Source organism: Aquarana catesbeiana, linkage group LG10, assembly GCF_042186555.1.
Source record: "Aquarana catesbeiana isolate 2022-GZ linkage group LG10, ASM4218655v1, whole genome shotgun sequence".
Taxonomy (NCBI): domain Eukaryota; kingdom Metazoa; phylum Chordata; class Amphibia; order Anura; family Ranidae; genus Aquarana; species Aquarana catesbeiana.
In genome coordinates, this window is record NC_133333.1 from 168,408,150 (window position 1) to 168,427,116 (window position 18,967).

General features: G+C 40.2%; 1 protein-coding gene across 2 annotated transcripts in view; it reads right to left on the reverse strand.

Annotated features, from left to right (window-relative positions):
* Nucleotides 1-8,826: 8,826 nt before the first annotated feature.
* Nucleotides 8,827-18,967, reverse strand: part of SLC35E2B (solute carrier family 35 member E2B) — a 96,523-nt gene continuing 86,382 nt past the window's right edge. For both annotated transcript variants that reach the window (XM_073602930.1, XM_073602931.1), the window contains 2 exons: nucleotides 12,024-12,169; nucleotides 8,827-9,705 (listed from right to left, as the gene is read on the reverse strand). In XM_073602930.1, coding sequence (XP_073459031.1) covers nucleotides 9,474-9,705; nucleotides 12,024-12,169 — 378 coding nt within the window. In that variant the 3' untranslated portion in view covers nucleotides 8,827-9,473. The remainder of the gene's footprint in view (nucleotides 9,706-12,023; nucleotides 12,170-18,967) is intronic.

Sequence of the window (18,967 nt, forward strand, 5' to 3'; positions counted from 1 at the left end):
ATCAAGAGCGTTATTTGCTTTTATTGCCATTTATGACCAAAGCTCTGTAGAGAGAAATAAATGGACACAAAACGTTACTCAAATCTCCCAATCAAAGCTATTATGAACTAGACTAAAAGGTGTCACGTTTCCTGTGCTGAATTAAAATACATTAGTAAATGCAGATGACAAAAGTTGTGTCTCTCAACAGCCTAAACCCAGCCATAGACGGATTGAAATTCGATCCATGTATAGGCAGACTGGTTGTACTGAAGTCAATCCATTGATCGACTTTAGTACAACTAGCCTGTCAGATTTTTTTTCATGTGATGACTGCCAGCAGCTATAGCCACAAGCAGTATTCATTGTATTCTGACGGTTGGGAAACTTCCTGATGTCAGAATATAACAGCTCCACAGGAGGGATTTCCCTATCAACAATGTTTCGTGGTTGAAAGAAAACTAGTTATTGTATGCCCTGCCTAAGGCCTCGTACATACTACCAGGCTAGGTCAGAGCTGCTGAACTAACAATCCGATGTTAGTACAGCGATCTCTTCTGCTGTGCTATTGTGCCCTGACAGGAGGATGTCCCTGCCCCAACCCCCCCCCCCCCCCCCGCCAAATCACTCTGGTCAGCGTTAACTGAGAGCGCTGATCAGAAGTTGATTGGCAGACCTTGTCTGGTCATGCCCATTTGACAGACCGACTCCAGTACACAAGGGTTGAATGTCGGGACGATTTCTATTGAACTGGCCCATGCTGTCTGACATTTGGCCCTATGTGTATTAGGCTTTAGGGTGAAGACTTATGCCGCATACATAGGAGTGGATTTTCAGTTGGAAAAAACTTGGATGGTTTTTCCGACGGAATTCCGCTCAAGCTTGCCTTGCATACTCACGGTCACACAAAAGTTCTCTGAACTTTCGACCGTCAAGAACGCGGTGACGTACAACACTACAACTGGCCAAGAAAATGAAGTTCAATGCTTCAGAGCATGCGTCGAATGGTTTCCGAGCATGCGTAGGAATTTTGCGCATCGGAATTTGTACAGACGATCACATTTTCGGATAGGAACTTTTTCCACCCGAAAAACTGAGAACATGCTCTCAATCTTTTGCTGGCAGGAATTCCGCCAGCAAAAGTCCGATGGAGCATACACACGGTCGCATTTTCCAACCAAAAGCTCTCATGGGTCTTTTGCTGGCCGAATTTCCGATCGTGTGTACGCGGCATAACAGCTGCAGTGGACATTATTATTTAGTGATGCTCACTTGAGAGATAAGATCGTGGGTCATGCAACTTATTGGGTTCATTTTGGGTGGACTGGTGAATTAAACAGTGGCTCTGAATGAAAAAAAAAGTCAAGTTATTGGATGAACAGAAAGACTTGATTAATTATAGACTGCAGTTAATTCTTTATTACTAGGAGAACAAGCTAAAACGAGTAACGATTTTGACTGCATTAATTAAATATGCATTGATAGATCTGTTAAGGTTTGCAATTTTTTTTACAGGATTTCTTTAGAATAGCATTTAAATTTTACCATCCTTAAATCTCGGACAACGAAATTATACTGTACTAGGTTCACCTCTGGCTTTTGGATCAAAAATACATGCCAAAGTCAACTGAAGGAGAATTCCAGCCTGACCCACAAATGATGAAAGTAAAAAGTTGCAGTAAGTAACAACATTTAAGTCCTGAGTAATGCAGGACTTGGCACTTTAGTTTTTCATGATCTAGAAGATGATGGATCTACAAGCAAAGAATAAAACACCTTTCAGGGATGTGGCATGCACCCATTTCCATTGATAAGATTGATGAAAACAAGAGAATGCTGTAAGACATTAAGCAACGACTGCAAAAAATATTCTAGTCTTTGAAAGGAATGATGGCATGATATCCGTTTGAGAAAATAACCCATTGTGTTTCCATGAACACAGTACAAAAAACAAGTTTAGGCCAATGGAAATTAGTACTGCTACAACACTGGCTTTTAACATTGGACTAAAAATGCATTTAACATTATTAAACAAACAAAAAACAATAATTACTTCTGACATTGCTATGAGGGTTCACAGCAGAGTTCAACTCCAGTCCTCAAGGCTCCCTAAGACCCCTTTCACACTAAGGCGCTTTACAGGCACTACAGGGCTAAAAATAGTGCCTGCATAGCGCCTGTAAAGAGCCGCTCCTGTATCTCCAGTGTGAAAGCCCAAAGGCTTTCACACTGGAGTGGTGCACTTGCAGGACGTTAAAAAAACTCCTGCAAGTAGCATCTTTGGAGAGGTGAAGAAACGGTGTATACACCGCTTCTGCCCACTGAAATCAATGGGGCAGCGCGACTATACCGCCGGCATAGCGCTGCCGGAGCAGCGCTTTGCGGTGGTTTTAACCCTTTCTCTAGCAGCCGAATAGCACAGTGAAATTGATGGTAAAGCGCCGTTAAAAATAGCTGCGCTTTACTGCCGACGCACCCACCGCTCCACCGTGAAAGGGGCCTAATCGTGTACATTTTTTAATTTCCCTTTAATGAAGCACGGTTGCCATAATAACTGCTATATTTTTAAGGCACGTACGCACTATAAGAAAATCGGGCGAACATTTTCATCGGAGAAGCTTTTGTATGATTTTGAGGCAAAAACTCATAAATTTTTCTCGTACGGGAACAGAACGAACGATTTTTATTTAATGTGTACCATTTTCGTACAAGAAAAATCAGAAAAGAAAGACTGCGCATGATCAGAAAACAAAAAGAAAAAAGCCTTTGTCGTACTAGAATTTTCGTACAAATTTTCGTTCATCGGTTCCGATTTGGTGTGAAATGAGGAAAATCGGACGAATGTTTGCCTGATTTTTTTTATAGTGTGCACCTTATATTAGGGCCATGTCACACCAGTGAACCTGTTGCTGGTGGCAACCAGCTTCCAGGATATCACTCTCTCACTTGTTAGTGTGACATTGTTGATGTCACAATGGTGATTCTGCTGCTGGCGAAAGGGGGAGAGTGGATTTTCAGAAATGTGGTCATTAGTGATTTAGTGATTTGTTGCCAGCAAAATAACTGCTACCGTGACATGGGCCTTATGCCTGTTATAATGCACCTAGTGCAACTGTGCCCCTACCTAGCAGAAGGGAAAACACATAATTGACAGTGAGACTTGATAACCAGAGTTGAGCACTACTGGTTTCCAATACTGACATCTAAACACAAAGAAAGCAGAACTGTTTTTTTTTTAATGGCTATGTTTCCATTACAGATAGATAGTAAATAACAGCAAAAGTTTCACCTGTTTGCAGAATATAGAATGTATGGATAATGTGCTAAGAAAAGTAATCCATAGAAAACAGATTTCAGTCAATTACAAACCTGCTTTTCCGAAAGAAAAATGAATAAAACGTTAGCTTCATCCACACAAGACAATGACAACTTGTCAAGAATATCCAATGTGGCTGATCTTTAGTTAATCATTGGACTGTGCCTATTGTGGTCTGCTGTTATTCATAAGTGAGAGTTATCAATGTAAAAGCAAGTCGGGCAACAAAAGACAAAAACAGAGGAAGCACACAATTCTGCTGCTTTCTCTCTTCCCTCCAATTCAGCCCAGGCTACTGAGAAGTAATTAGTGCACAAATTAGTAATGTTATGTACATTTACTAATAACTTAATATCTAAGCTGGGGTTCCCCTATAGTTCAAGGGCTCTATGGAGCAATAAGCAACGGATAACAGTTCATTAACAATATTCAAGTAATTACTTTCTCTCCTGCAAGGCAAAAATCGATTAATCTCTCATAATTAAATGTAATATTATCTACCACAGATTAGGAATGTATGTGTTCTACAAAAGGTTTCAAACACATTTCATAAAAATATATATATTTCTGTACAATCCACAGGAGAAAAATGACATTGCCATCCACAGTATAACTCTCTGAAGAGTTGAAATTGAACAAGGCTGTGCTCAGCCACCTAAGAGAGACTTTCTAAAGAAGTCATCTTCTTTCATGATTTTGCAGCTACCAAAGCCGTGCCAAGCTGGCAGCAGTCATAAAATACTAAATAACTGCAGGCCAGAAGGATACGTTAACAGTGAACAGATCCAGGAAATGCATTTTGAATAAAGGCAACTAAATGTCACAATAGATTTTAAGGCAATTACTTTGAATTACTTTGATTCTGAGGCTCTGTTGGTATTACTATAAAATTGTCATAGCTTCATAGACCATTTCTGCCTTCTAAAAGTACACTTTAATATGAAGGACGGAAGGACTGATGGTGTTTCTCCACCACGCAACCTCATGTAAATACTCAAGCATGTTATACTGATAAACCTGTTGAGCCTGGAAGTTCAACTATTCAATACACTAGCCAGCCATACACATTTAAATTACTCTTGTCCAGCCCCGTGGGGATCGTTAGTATATAAATGAAAAAAACTTGCATCTGCAATGCAGCTGCATTACGATTTACAGCCCCAGAACCAGCACAAGCCTGAATTTCCTGCCGTTGGACTCATTTTCATACATGTAGCAGGGACTTTACAGGCAGAAAGGGTCATAGAGACAGATCAGCTATTAGGTATTAAAGCGGAGGTCCACCCTAAAAAATAAAAAAATTACATAAAAATGTTTCTAAAAATCTGAAAAAAAAAAAAAAAATTTTTTTACTTATCAGAAATGGCTGTTGCTAGGCAGATCATCCTAATCTGCCACTTCCTACCCCGCGGTGATCTTCATTCTTCTCCTCCTCGCGTTGACTTCTGGGGAATGGAACGCGCTATGTTCTGGGAACTGTGTGTGTCCCAGAACACAGCCAGCCATATACAAAGCGCCGCGTGACTTGCGCATGCGCAGTAGGAAATGGGCAGTGAAGCCGCAAGGCTCCACTGCCTGTGTCCCTTAGTTCAAATGGCGGCGCCAGGACCCGATGAACGGATTGGCTTCGGGAGGCCGACATTGCAGGCACCCTTGACAGGTAAGTGTGCTTATTAAAATTCAGCAGCTACATTGTTTGTAGCTGCTGACTTTTAATTTTTTTTTTCACCTGGACCTCCGCTGTAAGTACTTCATGGGTCTATGCGAACCTTTCCTTCTTAAATAAAGACGTTCATAGCTAAACATGGGACTTGGACAGATCAATTAGTTGTCAATTCCCTGCTTTTTCTGCTCCCAAAGGACTAGAATGTTACATTATTTTCACAAGAAATGTCATGTCAAGTTCTTCTTCTATCACATTGCTCAAAAGCTATTTAACCCAAAATAAATTGTTTCACATGATCTATTACAAATGCCTCTTTACAACTTTAGATATTATATGCCATATAAATGAGAATTCCACAAATAAATGAAATCTTAAGTTAGACTAGGATCCCCATGAGAATATTAGAGGACTAATCAGTGAAATACCAAGGTTATTACAGACATACACACTTACCTATACCTTTAAGCTGGCAATACACTAGAGGAATTTCATTAGAAAACTTTTGATTCTGAAAACATTTGTTCAAGTGGATAACGGGGTCAAAACACTGCAGTGATGAGAAAATTTGAAGGAGCAGGATGGAAATCTTTTCTCACATGAACCAATTTTTAACGGTGAATGTGGAGATGACATTCATTCTAAAATTGCATATTAAAAGCAAATAACATTTTAAAGTATCTTTGAACAACATTCGTCAAGTGATTGTATGTACTGATGAGAATTTTCATACAAATGTTCATATGCAAATCTACTAGTGTAGGGCCAGCTTTAGATTACTGGTCCCTTAGCACTCCACCTTCAGTTAGGTGGCATTTGGACGGTTTCTTATGTCTACTGTTTCTGCAATGGCATTTGCTGCAGTAAGATGGGCTTAATAAACCATGCAAAAGCAGGGACAACGTGTACAGTGCAATAACCCCCAACAGCATACAGTATCCAACCATTAGATTATAGCCCAACAGAATTTTAAAGCTTAACTCCAGCTTTTGATATACTTTACATTGTTTGTTTGGGCCAAGCTGGCCCAAACAAACTACGTCCCTCGCTAACATGTGAGGCTGCTGGATGTGCTGTATAAACTGTATGTAGCCGAAGCTGATGATGTAACAATCTCTGACTCAGCCAGAGGAAGCTTTGTATTCATTGCTATAATACATTGCTTTCTCTGAATGGCTAAGCACCGATCAGATAGAATCTATTGTGTTCCAGGTATGAGACAGGAAGTCTATGTTCGAACCCAGAATACAGGGCGGTATGCTGCATGTAGCCTCAGCTACATACAATGTATACAGCACATCCAGTGGCCTCACATGTTAGTGAGGGACATAGTTCGTTTTGGGCCAGCTTGCACCAAACGAACTATGTAAAGTATATCAAAAGCTGGAGTTCAGCTTTAAGTTTAAATCAGCTAAATACATTCCAAGTGCGACAAAAGGTCTGCAAAGTCTTACCGTTTATTTTCTTTAAACATCAGCCACGGGCTGAGTAGAAAAGCCTGTCCCCTTCCTGAATGCTGCGGGGTGGGAGCCTTGTTGTCTGTGGACAAGCAGTGATCTTTTTGAAGAAGTTCGATACCTCCGCCGACTCAAAACAAGAGCTCAAGCTCTCCAATCAGTGGACTGACCTCTGCAGAGAGATCACTGTTTCTCTGCGCACAGCAAGGGTCCTACTCTGCAGCTGCTAGCCGGATATTTCTACTGAGACTGTGGCTGCTTCAGAAAGAAAACAAAATGCTTTTGAATCTCGAATGTATCTAGCAAATTTAGACTAAAGATTTAAGTGAACTTTAACGAGGTCTAAGCAGTGAAGGATGCATTGTGTTACGGTCGGTCATTTACAGGTTCCTTAATAAATAAATAGTGGCGGGTCCTTTACTCTGACTACTAGGTCTAAATAGTTTTGTCTGTCTAGCCAGCTAAAGTTGAAATGCCATCAACTTTTTTTATTTTTATTTTATCTACAATTAGAAAATAAGCTCAAATAATGTCTATAAATGCCAGAAGAGGAGGCACTACCTATGCTACAAACAGAACAACAATTTTTAATGAGTCCAAGAAGAAGGCAAGGCAAGTATATCTGGCCAGAGATATAGAAGAAGAAGAAAAAAAAACACATGTCAATGCTGCTTCCAGGAAGCAGTTCTTTCATTTTTTTTTTAACCATCACAAGGAATTGAGATCTTACTGGCTGCTACTGAAAACCCATTCCTTTACTTAACATTTTTTAGAAAATGCTTGTTCAGAACAATTAGGATCTTATCAGCCCCTTTCAAAACAGGCATTCCAATCAAGTCCGCCAATCAGTTTTTCAGGCAGACATGATCAGAAGGCCTATGGACAGGCGGATGTAAATGGACTTGTGTCCGTTTACACCCACCCACCTTTGGTTCTGTCCAGGACCAGAATGAAAAAAAAAAAAAAAAAAAAAAAAAGACTACATCTTTCTTTGTTTTTGTGGACTGGAGGTAGCAGGATATAAAAAGGGACAGCGAAGTCTGTTTACACGCAGTTGCCTAAAGAGCTGACGGGTTTGCCTGTGTCCACCGGGCAGCTGTAAAAGAAGCCTAAGTGAGCCTCAAACATCGCTAATGATTTTTAAACTGGTGTTAAACAAAAATTGGAGAGGCTAAAATTTTTTTTAAAGGAAACTCATGGTCTGTAATTCCTCAAACTGAACTTTGCCCATGCTGGGTGATGGATATTCACTTTAGTATCTACCCCACTTACACACCGGATCAAAATGAAAAACCCTGGGTGATCCAAGTCTAGTTGGATCTTACAGATGAGGTTTCCCTTCCCCATCAACACTCAAGTGGTAGTGCGCAAGGATGGCAATTAGGCTCTCAGGCACCCTCTATTGTGGTTGGTAGTGGTTAGAGTCAATTTAGCTGGCAAATATATACTCAAATGTTAGCATTAAATATTATCATGAGATTAATGCTCTGGCTAGAAGATGGCCAGTGCCTTACCCCCTAAAAGTACAAGTGGTACTGTGCGGCTATATAATAAAGTTTGATATACACTATATTGTCAAAGGTATTGTGACACCTGCCTTTACATGCACATGAACTTTAATGGCATCCCAGTCTTAGCCTGTAGGGTTCAATATTAAGTTGGCCCACCCTTTGCAGCTATAACAGCTTCAATTCTTATGGAAAGGCTGTCCACAAGGTTTAGAAGTGTGTCTATGGGAATGTTTGACCATTCCTCCAGAAGCGCATTTGTGAGGTCAGGCACTGATGTTGGACGAGAAGGCCTGCCTTGCAGTCTCCGCCCTAATTCATGCCAAAGGTGTTCTATTGGGTTGAGGTCAGGACTCTGTGCAGGTCAGTCAAGTTCCTCCACCACAAACTCGCTCATCGATGTCTTTATGGACCTTGCTTTGTGCACTGAAGTGCAGTCATGTTGCAACTGTAAGGGGCCATCCCCAAACTGTTCTCACAAATTAGAGAGCATGAAATTGTCCAAAATGTATTGGTATGCTGACACCTTAAGAGTTCCCTTCACTGGAAATAAGGGGCCAAGCCCAACCTCTGAAAAACAATCCCACATCATGATCCCCTCTCCACCAAATAACTTGGACAAGTGCACAAAGAAAGGTCCAAAAAAGACATGGATGAGCGAGTTTGGGGTAGAGGAACTTCGCTGGCCTGCAGAGTATTGACCTCAACCCGATAGAGCACCTTTGGGATGAACTGGAGCGGAGACTGGGAGCCAAGACTTCTTGTCCAACATCAGTGCCTGACTTCACAAATGCACTTCTGGAAGAATGGTTGAACATTCCCGTTGACATGCCCCTAAACCTTGTGGATAGCCTTCCCGTAAGAGTTGAAGCTGTTATAGCTATAAAGGGTGGGCCAACTCAATATTGAACCCTACGGACCAAGACTGGAATGCAATTAAAGTTCATGTGCGTGTAAAGGCAGGCGTCCCAATGCTTTTGACAATATAGTGTAGGAGGTGGTATATCACCCTTACAAAATCAGTTAAAATCCTTAGAAATTGTAACTAAGCTTACTTTCTATACCTGCTTCATGTCAGCATATTATTTCCCCACTGCATAGAAGGGGGGATTGACTACAAATGAATAGGATGCATGTAGTCGGATAGCAGAGCACCACATTCCTGCCTTTTGTAGGCTGTAATCTCTTGGTACTGGTTCTCCCCCTTCTCTCTCCCAATGAATGTTTTACACTGTGTCAGTAAAAAGGCAAGCAGCAAATGAGCCCAGTAACCAAGAGATGTAGAGAGCTGTTAAACAGTGATAAAATGGTTCTAACATCTGAAATGAATGTGCCTGGCACCAAAAGTACAGCAGCACTTTAACCTGACCATTTCTGCCTAAATTCAAGATGTTATGGTCCCTTATATTCTAGTTTGAAAGCTTTAACACTTCTCTCATGGGCATCTGATAAGCATGGTCATGTTAGGAATAGCCTCCTGGTAATCCAGTAACACAGTGAAAGCAGTTAGTCTCCATAATTTCAGGGGTGGCAATGAAGTTATATTCATTCTATTTTCCATGAGATTTCTGCTCTTGTCCCTTCGGTGGCTCAGCATCCTCCAGGTTAGCTGGCACAGTCATCATACGGATAGTTTCTCGCTGGTGCTGTTTGGCTTTGTTGAAGAGCATGACACCAATTATGACCAGGACAGTCCCAATGGCTGAAAGGCTGGTAATCCTATTACCGAACACAATAATACTGAGCCAGATTGAAAGTGCGTGTTTAACAGTGCTGGCGACACTGAAATGACAGGAAAGCAATGGATAAATATAACAAATCACACAAATTCCTCAAAGCTGAACTCCAGTCGAACAGCTAAATCTACACTTGAAATACATATACAGGAGATGTTTACCAGTCCTGATATTTTCACAGCAAAGTCCTGTCTGGCAGGACTTATTCTTTATATACAGTATTTGGATGAAGTAGTGAGGCTTTTAGAACCCATGTCAGGTTTTTTTCATCGCTTCCCATTAATGAGATTGCCAATTTTCTTGATCACCAATGTAATCAGGAAAGAAAGTGATGGTAGTTGCCTCGAGAACAGAAAGTCATACATTATAAAAATATTCCAATAGGGACACTTGTTTCCATGACAACTGTCTAAATTGGAAATATATCCTCCCACTTCCTGTTGAAAGGATGGCAGTGAAGGGAAATCTTGCCAATGAGACACAGATGGCAAAAACAGGCAACAAATTTGAACCCTCACTTGCTGTATATGAAATTAGAAAAAAAGTTTTGGCGTTAAATATACTGTACTTTAACCACTTCAGCCCCAGGAGGTTTTTACCCCTTTCCTGAACACAGCACTTTTTACAATTTGGCACTGCGTCGCTTTAACTGACAATTGCGCGATCATGCAATGCTGAACCCAAACTAAATTTGCGTCCTTTTTTTTTTTACAACAAATAGAGGTTTATTTTGGTGGTATTTGATCACCTTTGTGGTTATTATTTATTGCGCTATAAACAAAAAAAAAAAAAAAAAAAAAAAAAAAAAAGTGTGACAATTTAAATATTTTTTACTTTTTGCTCCAATAAATATCCCCCAATTAAAAAAAAAAAAAAAACAAAAAAACAAAAACAAAATTCCTTCATCATTTTTAGCCAATATATATTCTTCGACCAAAAAAAAAAAAAAAAATCGCATTAAGCATATATTGACTGGTTTGTGCAAAAGTTATAGCGTCTACAAACTATGGGAAAGATTTATGGCATTTTTATTATTTTTTTTTTTACTAGTAATGGCAGTTATCTGCAATTTTTAGCAGTACTGCGATGGACAAATCGGACACTTGACACATTTTTGGGACCATTGACATTTATACAGCAATCAGTGCTATGAATATGCACCGATTACTGTGGAAATGTCACTGGTAGGGAAGGGGTTAACACTAGGGGGCGATCAAGGGGAAAATGTTTGTTCCCTAGATGTGTTCTAACTGTATGGGGATGGGACTTAGTAGGAACAAACCATATGTCTCCTCTACCCTGACAGAACAGGGATTTGTGTGTTTACACACACAAATCCCCGTGCTGGCTCTCATGCACGCAAACGCGTCCGCTGGCCACACTCATCGGGTCCCCCGCTGTGCAGCGGGCTCGCGCAGGCCCTCTGGCGGCTCTTAAAGGGGACCCCATACCCGTACGGGGTTTCACGCAGCGGTGCCATTGTGCCGCAGTAAATCTACGTGAGCCGGTCAGGAACCGGTTAAGCAACACTTACGGGTCTTCTTGTTTGCCCACCTTGTGACTGGACAGTGAACGAAGAAGCAGCACTTTGATGAGCTTATCTCAGTAACTTGACTCTCCCGTTTTCCTATCAGCATGATCCCAGTTAGTATGTGAACCCTGTAGCACAACGAACTTGCTACCTGTGCTGCTTCTCCCTCTTCTACTCTGAGCTCCACTATACTAGGATTGTAGGAGGCTGATATGAAGTCAGACTAAAGCACCTATGCTGCTTGTATGTATAAAAATATATTTAGCACTGTAATAACAAACACAAAGCTGCACTAAAGTTGGTAGTTGCTATTTTACATAATCCAGACATCACTGTGATGAGCTTACAGATAAAGCTTTCTTCCGATGAATAGTGCAACACTGTTCCTGTGTCAGTCAAACCTGCCTGTAGGTCTTCTGTAAGCATAAAAGAATTTGCCTTTGCTTTTCTAGCCATCAAATGAGCAGTTCTCTCTCTAAGTTTTCTTGGTCTTCCATGAGCTGGAACTTAATAATGGTTTTCTTTTTGGGTTTATTACTGCTCTAATTTGTGTCTTTTATATCTGCCTGGAGTTCAGCTGAAAGCATTTAATATATCAAGTGCTACAACAGAAAAAGGACATTTCATTTACTGAGTCTTCTACAGCATTACACTAGATTTTCGAAGAAGGGAAATTAGTTCAGAATGCACAACCTGCAAACTATCTAGTCTTTGAACTATTTGCTGCTCCCTTCTGCTGACTACAATGTCTTGCACAGAGTTGCCTATCTCCTCCTCTGGTGAAACATTCAGAAGAAACTACGTTTGTGTGCATGTCCGTGGAATAACCATACCTGAACGTTACTGGAGAGATCTTCCCCATAAGGGCGTATGCTGTGACACTTTGTAGGTGGAATAAGACACCATCAATAAGTAGTAAGACAATAATGTCCCAGCTGTAGCTAAAATTCTTCCCATTTTTCCCAATCAGTGGTACATCCTGCAGAGAGATCAGAGATATGAGTACGTTTAGTATACATTTGTATAGAAATGGTCTACCTTTACATAAACTTTCAGTATTTTTTTTCCATTTATTAGTTTTTTTGCTTTTTTTTTTTTTACACTTAAAATATTTCTACATAAATATTCCCACTATTTTAACTGAAAGGCAAACTCCAGTCAAAACAGAACCTACAATGTATATGAAAAATACAATTCACCTGCCCAAGGCTTTCTCTCCCCCACACACACACACACTGCTCTAGTACATGTCCACCCACTCCCTTAGTATTTGCGAACCTCGTTTTTGTTATAAAAAAGATATATTCCCAAACACTAAGCAGCCGTAGCTATTCGCCCACATCTTTCATTAGAGCTGCAGAAATTTGCATATTCTTGCCACTGGAAATTGCAGGTTGTGCTAATTGCCCATGTAAATGGAGCTTTAAATCTGCTTTGCTGTGGCCTGTATGTATATGTGTGTGTGTGTGTGTGTGTGTGTGTGTGTGTGTGTGTGTGTGTGTGTGTAAATCAATCACAATTGCATATTCAGACAAAGTGCACTTGTTCACCCTGGGTAGTACTCCTGACCTAAGCTAAGCTAAATCACTGCAGCCCTGCTAACATCAAAAGACTCCTCATATTACTTTGTGAGATACAGCAAGGAACAAGCAGTTCCCTTCAAGACAGGGGAAGTCGGCAACATCCAAGGGAGGACCACAAAGGACTAACCTGTTGCTCAAGACCAGGATAGAGGAGACCATCTTGCTTACCTAAAGAGAATGATAAATCACTCTGGGGGATACCTGGTCCCAAGCAACAGAGTATGGGGATGAGATAGGCTGAGGGTCCATGAGAGAAAGGGAGACTGTTCCGAGAGGGGGTACCTGGGCCTCAAGGACCTTGACACCATTGACAGGGAGAAGTGTGTGAACTGTTGAAAAGAGGCCCAATAGCACACAGGGTGTAAACCTTTTCAGCGAAGGCTTTTGCTGAACAGCGTCACTTGGGAGGCAGTAGCTACCCATGATAGACACCTGCAGTTAAACCTTGCAGGTATTATGTCTTTTGGAAGGGAGCCAAGGGCAAGAGGCCACAAAACTGCTTCTCTTCAGAAAATCAGTTTGCCAGTATCCAAATTGCCTGTATATGAATTCCTGCATCCCTCAATGGACAAGAAAGAAGGTTACTGTGATTTTTCTGATTTGCATATTTTTTCCTAGCTCAGTGACCCATAAAGTATGAAAGTCACATCAAAGTAACAGGTGACATGCATTCTCAGAAAAATCAGCATTGGTGACCCCCAAATATACCTCTTGATAGATGTACAGTTGTGCTCATAAGTTTACATACCCTGGCAGAATTTATGATTTCTTTGCCATTTTTCAGAGAATATGAATGATAACACAAAAACTTTTCTTTCACTCATGGTTGGTGTTTGGTTGAAGCCATTTATTATCAATCAACTGTGTTTACTCTTTAAATCATAATGACAACAGAAACTACCCAAATGACCCTGATCAAAAGTTTACATACTCCAGTTCTTAATACCGTGTAGTGCCCCCTTTAACATCAATGACAGCTGGAAGTCTTTTGTGGTATTTGTGGACAAGGCTCTTTATCTTCTCAGATGGTAAAGCTGCCCATTCCTCTTGGCAAAAAGCCTCCAGTTCCTGTCAATTCTTGGGCTGTCTTACATGAACTGCACGTTTGAGATCTCCCCAGAGTGGCTCAATGATATTGAGGTCAGGAGACTGAAATGGCCTCTCCAGAATCTTCACTTTATTCTGCTGTAGCCAAATTACAGGTCTACTTGGCCTTGTGTTTTGGATCATTGTCATGTTGGAATGTCCAAGTACGTCCCATGCGCAGCTTCCTGGCTGATGAATGCAAATGTTCCTCCAGTATTTTTTGATAACATACTGCATTCATCTTGCCATTGATTTTGTCCAACTTTCCTGTGCCTTTGTAGCTCCAAAACATCAGCGATCCACCTCTGTTTCAATGGTGTACCTTTCAACATAGGTCTTGTCGACTCCTCTCCAAATGTAGTGTTTATGGTTGTGGCCAAAAAAGCTCAATTTCGGGCTCATCACTCCAAATGACTGCCAGAAGGTTTGAGGCTTATCTCTGTGCTAATGGTTTTCTTCTGGTGACTCGACCATGCAGCCCATCTTTCTTCATGTGCCTCCTTATTGTGCATCTTGAAACAGCCACACCACGTCTACAGAGAGTCCTGTATATCACCTGAAGTTATTTGTGGGTTTTTCTTTGCATCCCGAACAATTTTCCTGGCAGTTGTGGCTGAAATATTAGTTGGTCTACCTGACCGTGGTTTGGTTTCAACAGATCCCCTCATTTTCTACTTCTTGATTAGAGTTTGAACACTGCTGATTGCCATTCTCAATTCCTTGGATATCTTTTTATATACATTTACCGTTTTACACAGTTCAACTACCTTTTCCCACAGATCCTTTGACAATTCTTTTGCTGTCCCCATGACTCAGAATCCAGAAACGTCAGTGAAGCACTGGATGAAAGATTTAAAGGTCTGTCAGGAGTCCCGAAACTCATTGACCTTTTATAAACAGACACTAATTACAAGCAAACAGATCACAGGTGAGGATGGTTACCTTTAATAGCCATTCAAACCCCTTTGTGTCGACTTGTGTGCATGCTATCAGGCCAAAGTCACCAGGGTATGTAAACTTTTGATCAGGGTCATTTAGGTAGTTTCTGTTGTGATTAGGATTTAAAAAAGAGTAAACACAGTTGATTGATAATAAATGGCTTCAGCCAAACACCAACCATGAGTGAAAGAAATGTTTTTGTGTTATTATTCATATTCTCTGAACAATGGCCAAGAAATCATAAATTCTGCCAGGATATGTAAAATATATGAGCACAACTGTACCTCAAGGATATATATCTTAGGTAATCTAAGGGAATAAAGGATAAACAACATGAGATAAATCAGGTCTCCTACTCAGCTAGACAATGCTCTGCTGTGTGACAGAGCTGTGTAAATCTTAGAGCTGGAAAAACAAAGATTCAAATCCTTTGGCAGGTATATCCACTTAAGTAAATGTATTGTACTTAGCTATCCATTTGGAGTTTACCTTTAAGAAAACAGTTTAATTAAGAGTGTTCACCTTTATGAGCCTGAAAGTGAATCGCAGTATTACTTGCAGTGGTATTTTTAAGTATGTTCATATATCCAGAAAATTGTTTTTGGCTTGGATAGCGTAGGGAAGGGTTAAAATCTGTCAAGTGAGAGAAAATCTCTCCAAAGCCAAGTAAATCCACTAAGACCGTTGTCACTGGAACACATGTTCCCACTAGAAGATTTCTGCTCTATTCCTGTTTAGGTGGCAACTAAAGTTTTTGGATTTTCACTCACCTTCAGTCCTGGTGATAATGGTCACCAGGACAAATAAGAGAGGGTAAATCGCCCTTAGGGAGACACAGAACGCAATATAAAATCTGATAAGGACTCTAACCCCTCACTACTCTATCCGAATTGCAAGTCTTGGCAACCACTATACTTTATATTAAATAAAAAGAAAACCAAAAGAGTAACAAGGGAGAAAGTGTAACATCTCTAGCTCATAGATGATGCATGTGAATATATATTAGGCCCAATGTATTAGTTTACAGATCACTGTTGCAATCACAGCTTATAATTTTAATCACATATGGCAAAAGCACAGCCTTGATTTGGTTTATCTAATAATTAAGGTGTTGTATGACAGCCTATTATGTTCTCTACTTTATATGTGTTGCACAACAACTTGGTAAAACCTGCCCTGACAGATTACTCGCAATACAAGAAACATATCCTGATACTGAGCACTCACTGGTAATGAATCAAATAAACACAGGGCTGTAGCCAGATGACAAAGTCTACTGCAAACACAAAAAAGACAAACACAGCTAAAGCTCATATATTGCTTGTTTCACATCATTCACACCCCACACACATCTAATAAATAATAATTTGGGGGGGTTTCGCTTTCAATGCCACAGGACTTTGTCACAGCACTGTAAACAATACCATACTATATTGCAAGTGATTGCATTTTCTTTTAACTTCTGGTAAACTGCGGTGCTGTATCACATTAGGTATATTGCTAATGTCTGCCCTTTGAGTTTGGGGTCACACAAATGCTGAGCAAGTCGATCCTGTCCAACTTTACTCAGTCTATCTACTGGCACTGCCATAGTAACAAGACTAAACTTTACACATGACACTTCCAAAGTGCAATAATATGTGTGAATGTGAAAGAATGAACTATTGTGTCTGCCTTCTGAACCATCACAGCTTCAGCTTTCTGCTATATTACACTGAACTGTTCTAAGGTATGGTGGCCATAGACCGTCCAAGTACAAGATCATTCTAACTTATTGTACTGATAATGTGCTCAGGTATGAGGCACAAAGGACTACTGGGGCCAACAAACAACTGCTTTGATTGACAGGAGGGTTGATGTAGTCATGAGAAATCTACATTTGCATCTACAGTCAGTCATCTTATGATCACTGCAATGGTTTTGCACAGAACAGCCCGATCCTCCTCTTCTCAGGTCCCCCGCTAGCACTCCTGGCCTATCCCCCCTGCCAAGTGCATCAATAGCAAGCAGCTTGCTATGGGGGCACCCGAGCAGGCTCGCCCCCGAGCCTCTGTTCTGGGTCCATTAACACATACGTAGGTCCCTTGTGCATACGTAAACAGTAATCGCACCACACATGTGAGGTATTGCCACGAACGTCAGAGTAACAGTTCTAGCACCAGACCTCCTGTCTAACTATAAAAACTGGTAACCTGTAAAAGCTTTTAAAAGTATTGCCTGTGTATAATTTAATGTACCGTAGTTTGTTGCCATTCCAGGGGCGTGTGCAATTTTAAAGCATGACACATTTGGAATCTATTTCCTTGGCATAACATCATCTTTTATATTTTACAAAAAAATTGGGTATTATATTGTTTTTGTGTGCAATAAATTCATTAAAGTATATTTTTTACTTAAAAATTGCATCTGATAAACTGCTGCACAAATATCATGTGAAATAAAAAAAATGCTACCATTCTATTCTACAGGGACTTTGCTTTCAGATTAGAGGTTGACAGATATGGATTTTTCTCTGGCTGATGCCGATATTTAGAAATCGGGCCAGCCGATATATGATGCAGATTTTTGCGGCCGTTTTTTCTTTTTTTGGCAGGTGCCACTGGTTGCCACTGATTGGCAGTGGCGATTGGCACTGGCAGGTGGCATTGGTTGGCACTGCTAGGTGGCACTGATTTGTATTGTGGGTACCAATACCAACTCCGCACCAATTACAAAAAATATGATATCTGTGTTATACTAAATAAAGTGCTGCTCCTCTTGTAGAGTGGTGTGCTCTAAATGACATAGAAAGTGAAATAGGGGACGCTAATGTGAATGGTCAAATGACCATAGGTGATCCTACACCAATCACAAATTAATAACATATGAAAGACAGTTTTTTGTCCATCTGTGCAGCATTATAAAGAAAACCGTGATATATAAATCAAGTGATCATAAATATTCATGCATCAATAGAATTATTAGTTAAAAAACAATCAAATGTCCATCTGTGCAACAATGTGTAGAAATACGTGATATAAAAGTCCCAATAAATTGGAAATGATGACAAAATCCATATAAATTTAACACCAAATCTTGCAACTGTGATGTTATCTTCCAATAATTTGATAATGATCCTTCACCAAAATTAGAAAATCGACACCCAAAGTGAACGGATATGTAATCTGCTTACCAGAAAAAAATGACTTCTTTAATTAAAAAGAAAGTCAAACAGCGCTTATGCAGGATAGTGCCTGCTCACATGGAATTAGACTGGAGATGTATAAGAACCTTCCTCCTCATGGATATATGCAGGATATACAAAAAAGAATGGAGGACATCCATAGCATAATAACGTTTATTAAAAATTGAATATATAAAAAAAAAGTGTAGCCAAATGGCTCCTTACATTTAAAAGTGCCTCTCCCGGCACTGGGGCTGCTGGCTTATTGTTACAGGAGGGGTGGGATATGTCAGCCTCGCGTCCACCTCAGTGGATGTCGTGCGTTCCACCCGCTACGATCGGCAACCAGAAGGACCGGAAGTTGCATAGGCTGTCGTGACCAGGTACCGCCTCGACATACGTTTCGTGATTACGTCTTCAGGAAGCGTACCTGGTCACTAGTGGTCACAGTTTTTATAGTCTGGGTTTGTAATTGTTTAAAGAAAAAAGGAGAAGTTTTATGCGCAGCCGCAGTGCCGGTCTGAAGAGCAATTTACTGTTTAGCTGCATAGTGATTATTACACAACATCTTTTTAAAGATGTACCTCCTCCAGTGATAACACATACCAATAAAATACAAATTTAAAAAATGGTCATAACATAATATATGGACATCATCATTTATCTAAAAAAAAACCCGTAGGTCCATCAACGGCCCCTAGGTGGCAGTGTGAACCCAGTAGTTATACACATTAAATGACCTAATTTCTAATAATACCAACACACTAAATTGTCAGCTAAATACCTGACATAAATTTTTGGCCTAAAATGTTTAAAAAATATCTTAAGCAATACCACATCGCCCAACATAAAATATCTAATAGAGCTGAATTTTTTTTTGGGATACTAAATAAATACAGGGTCTTAATTAGTCATTAGACAACTAAAACAGTTAAGATCCAGCTCAATATTCATACCATATGGTTGCATTGTCCTCAATCTATATAACCGCTTGGTTTCATTTTTT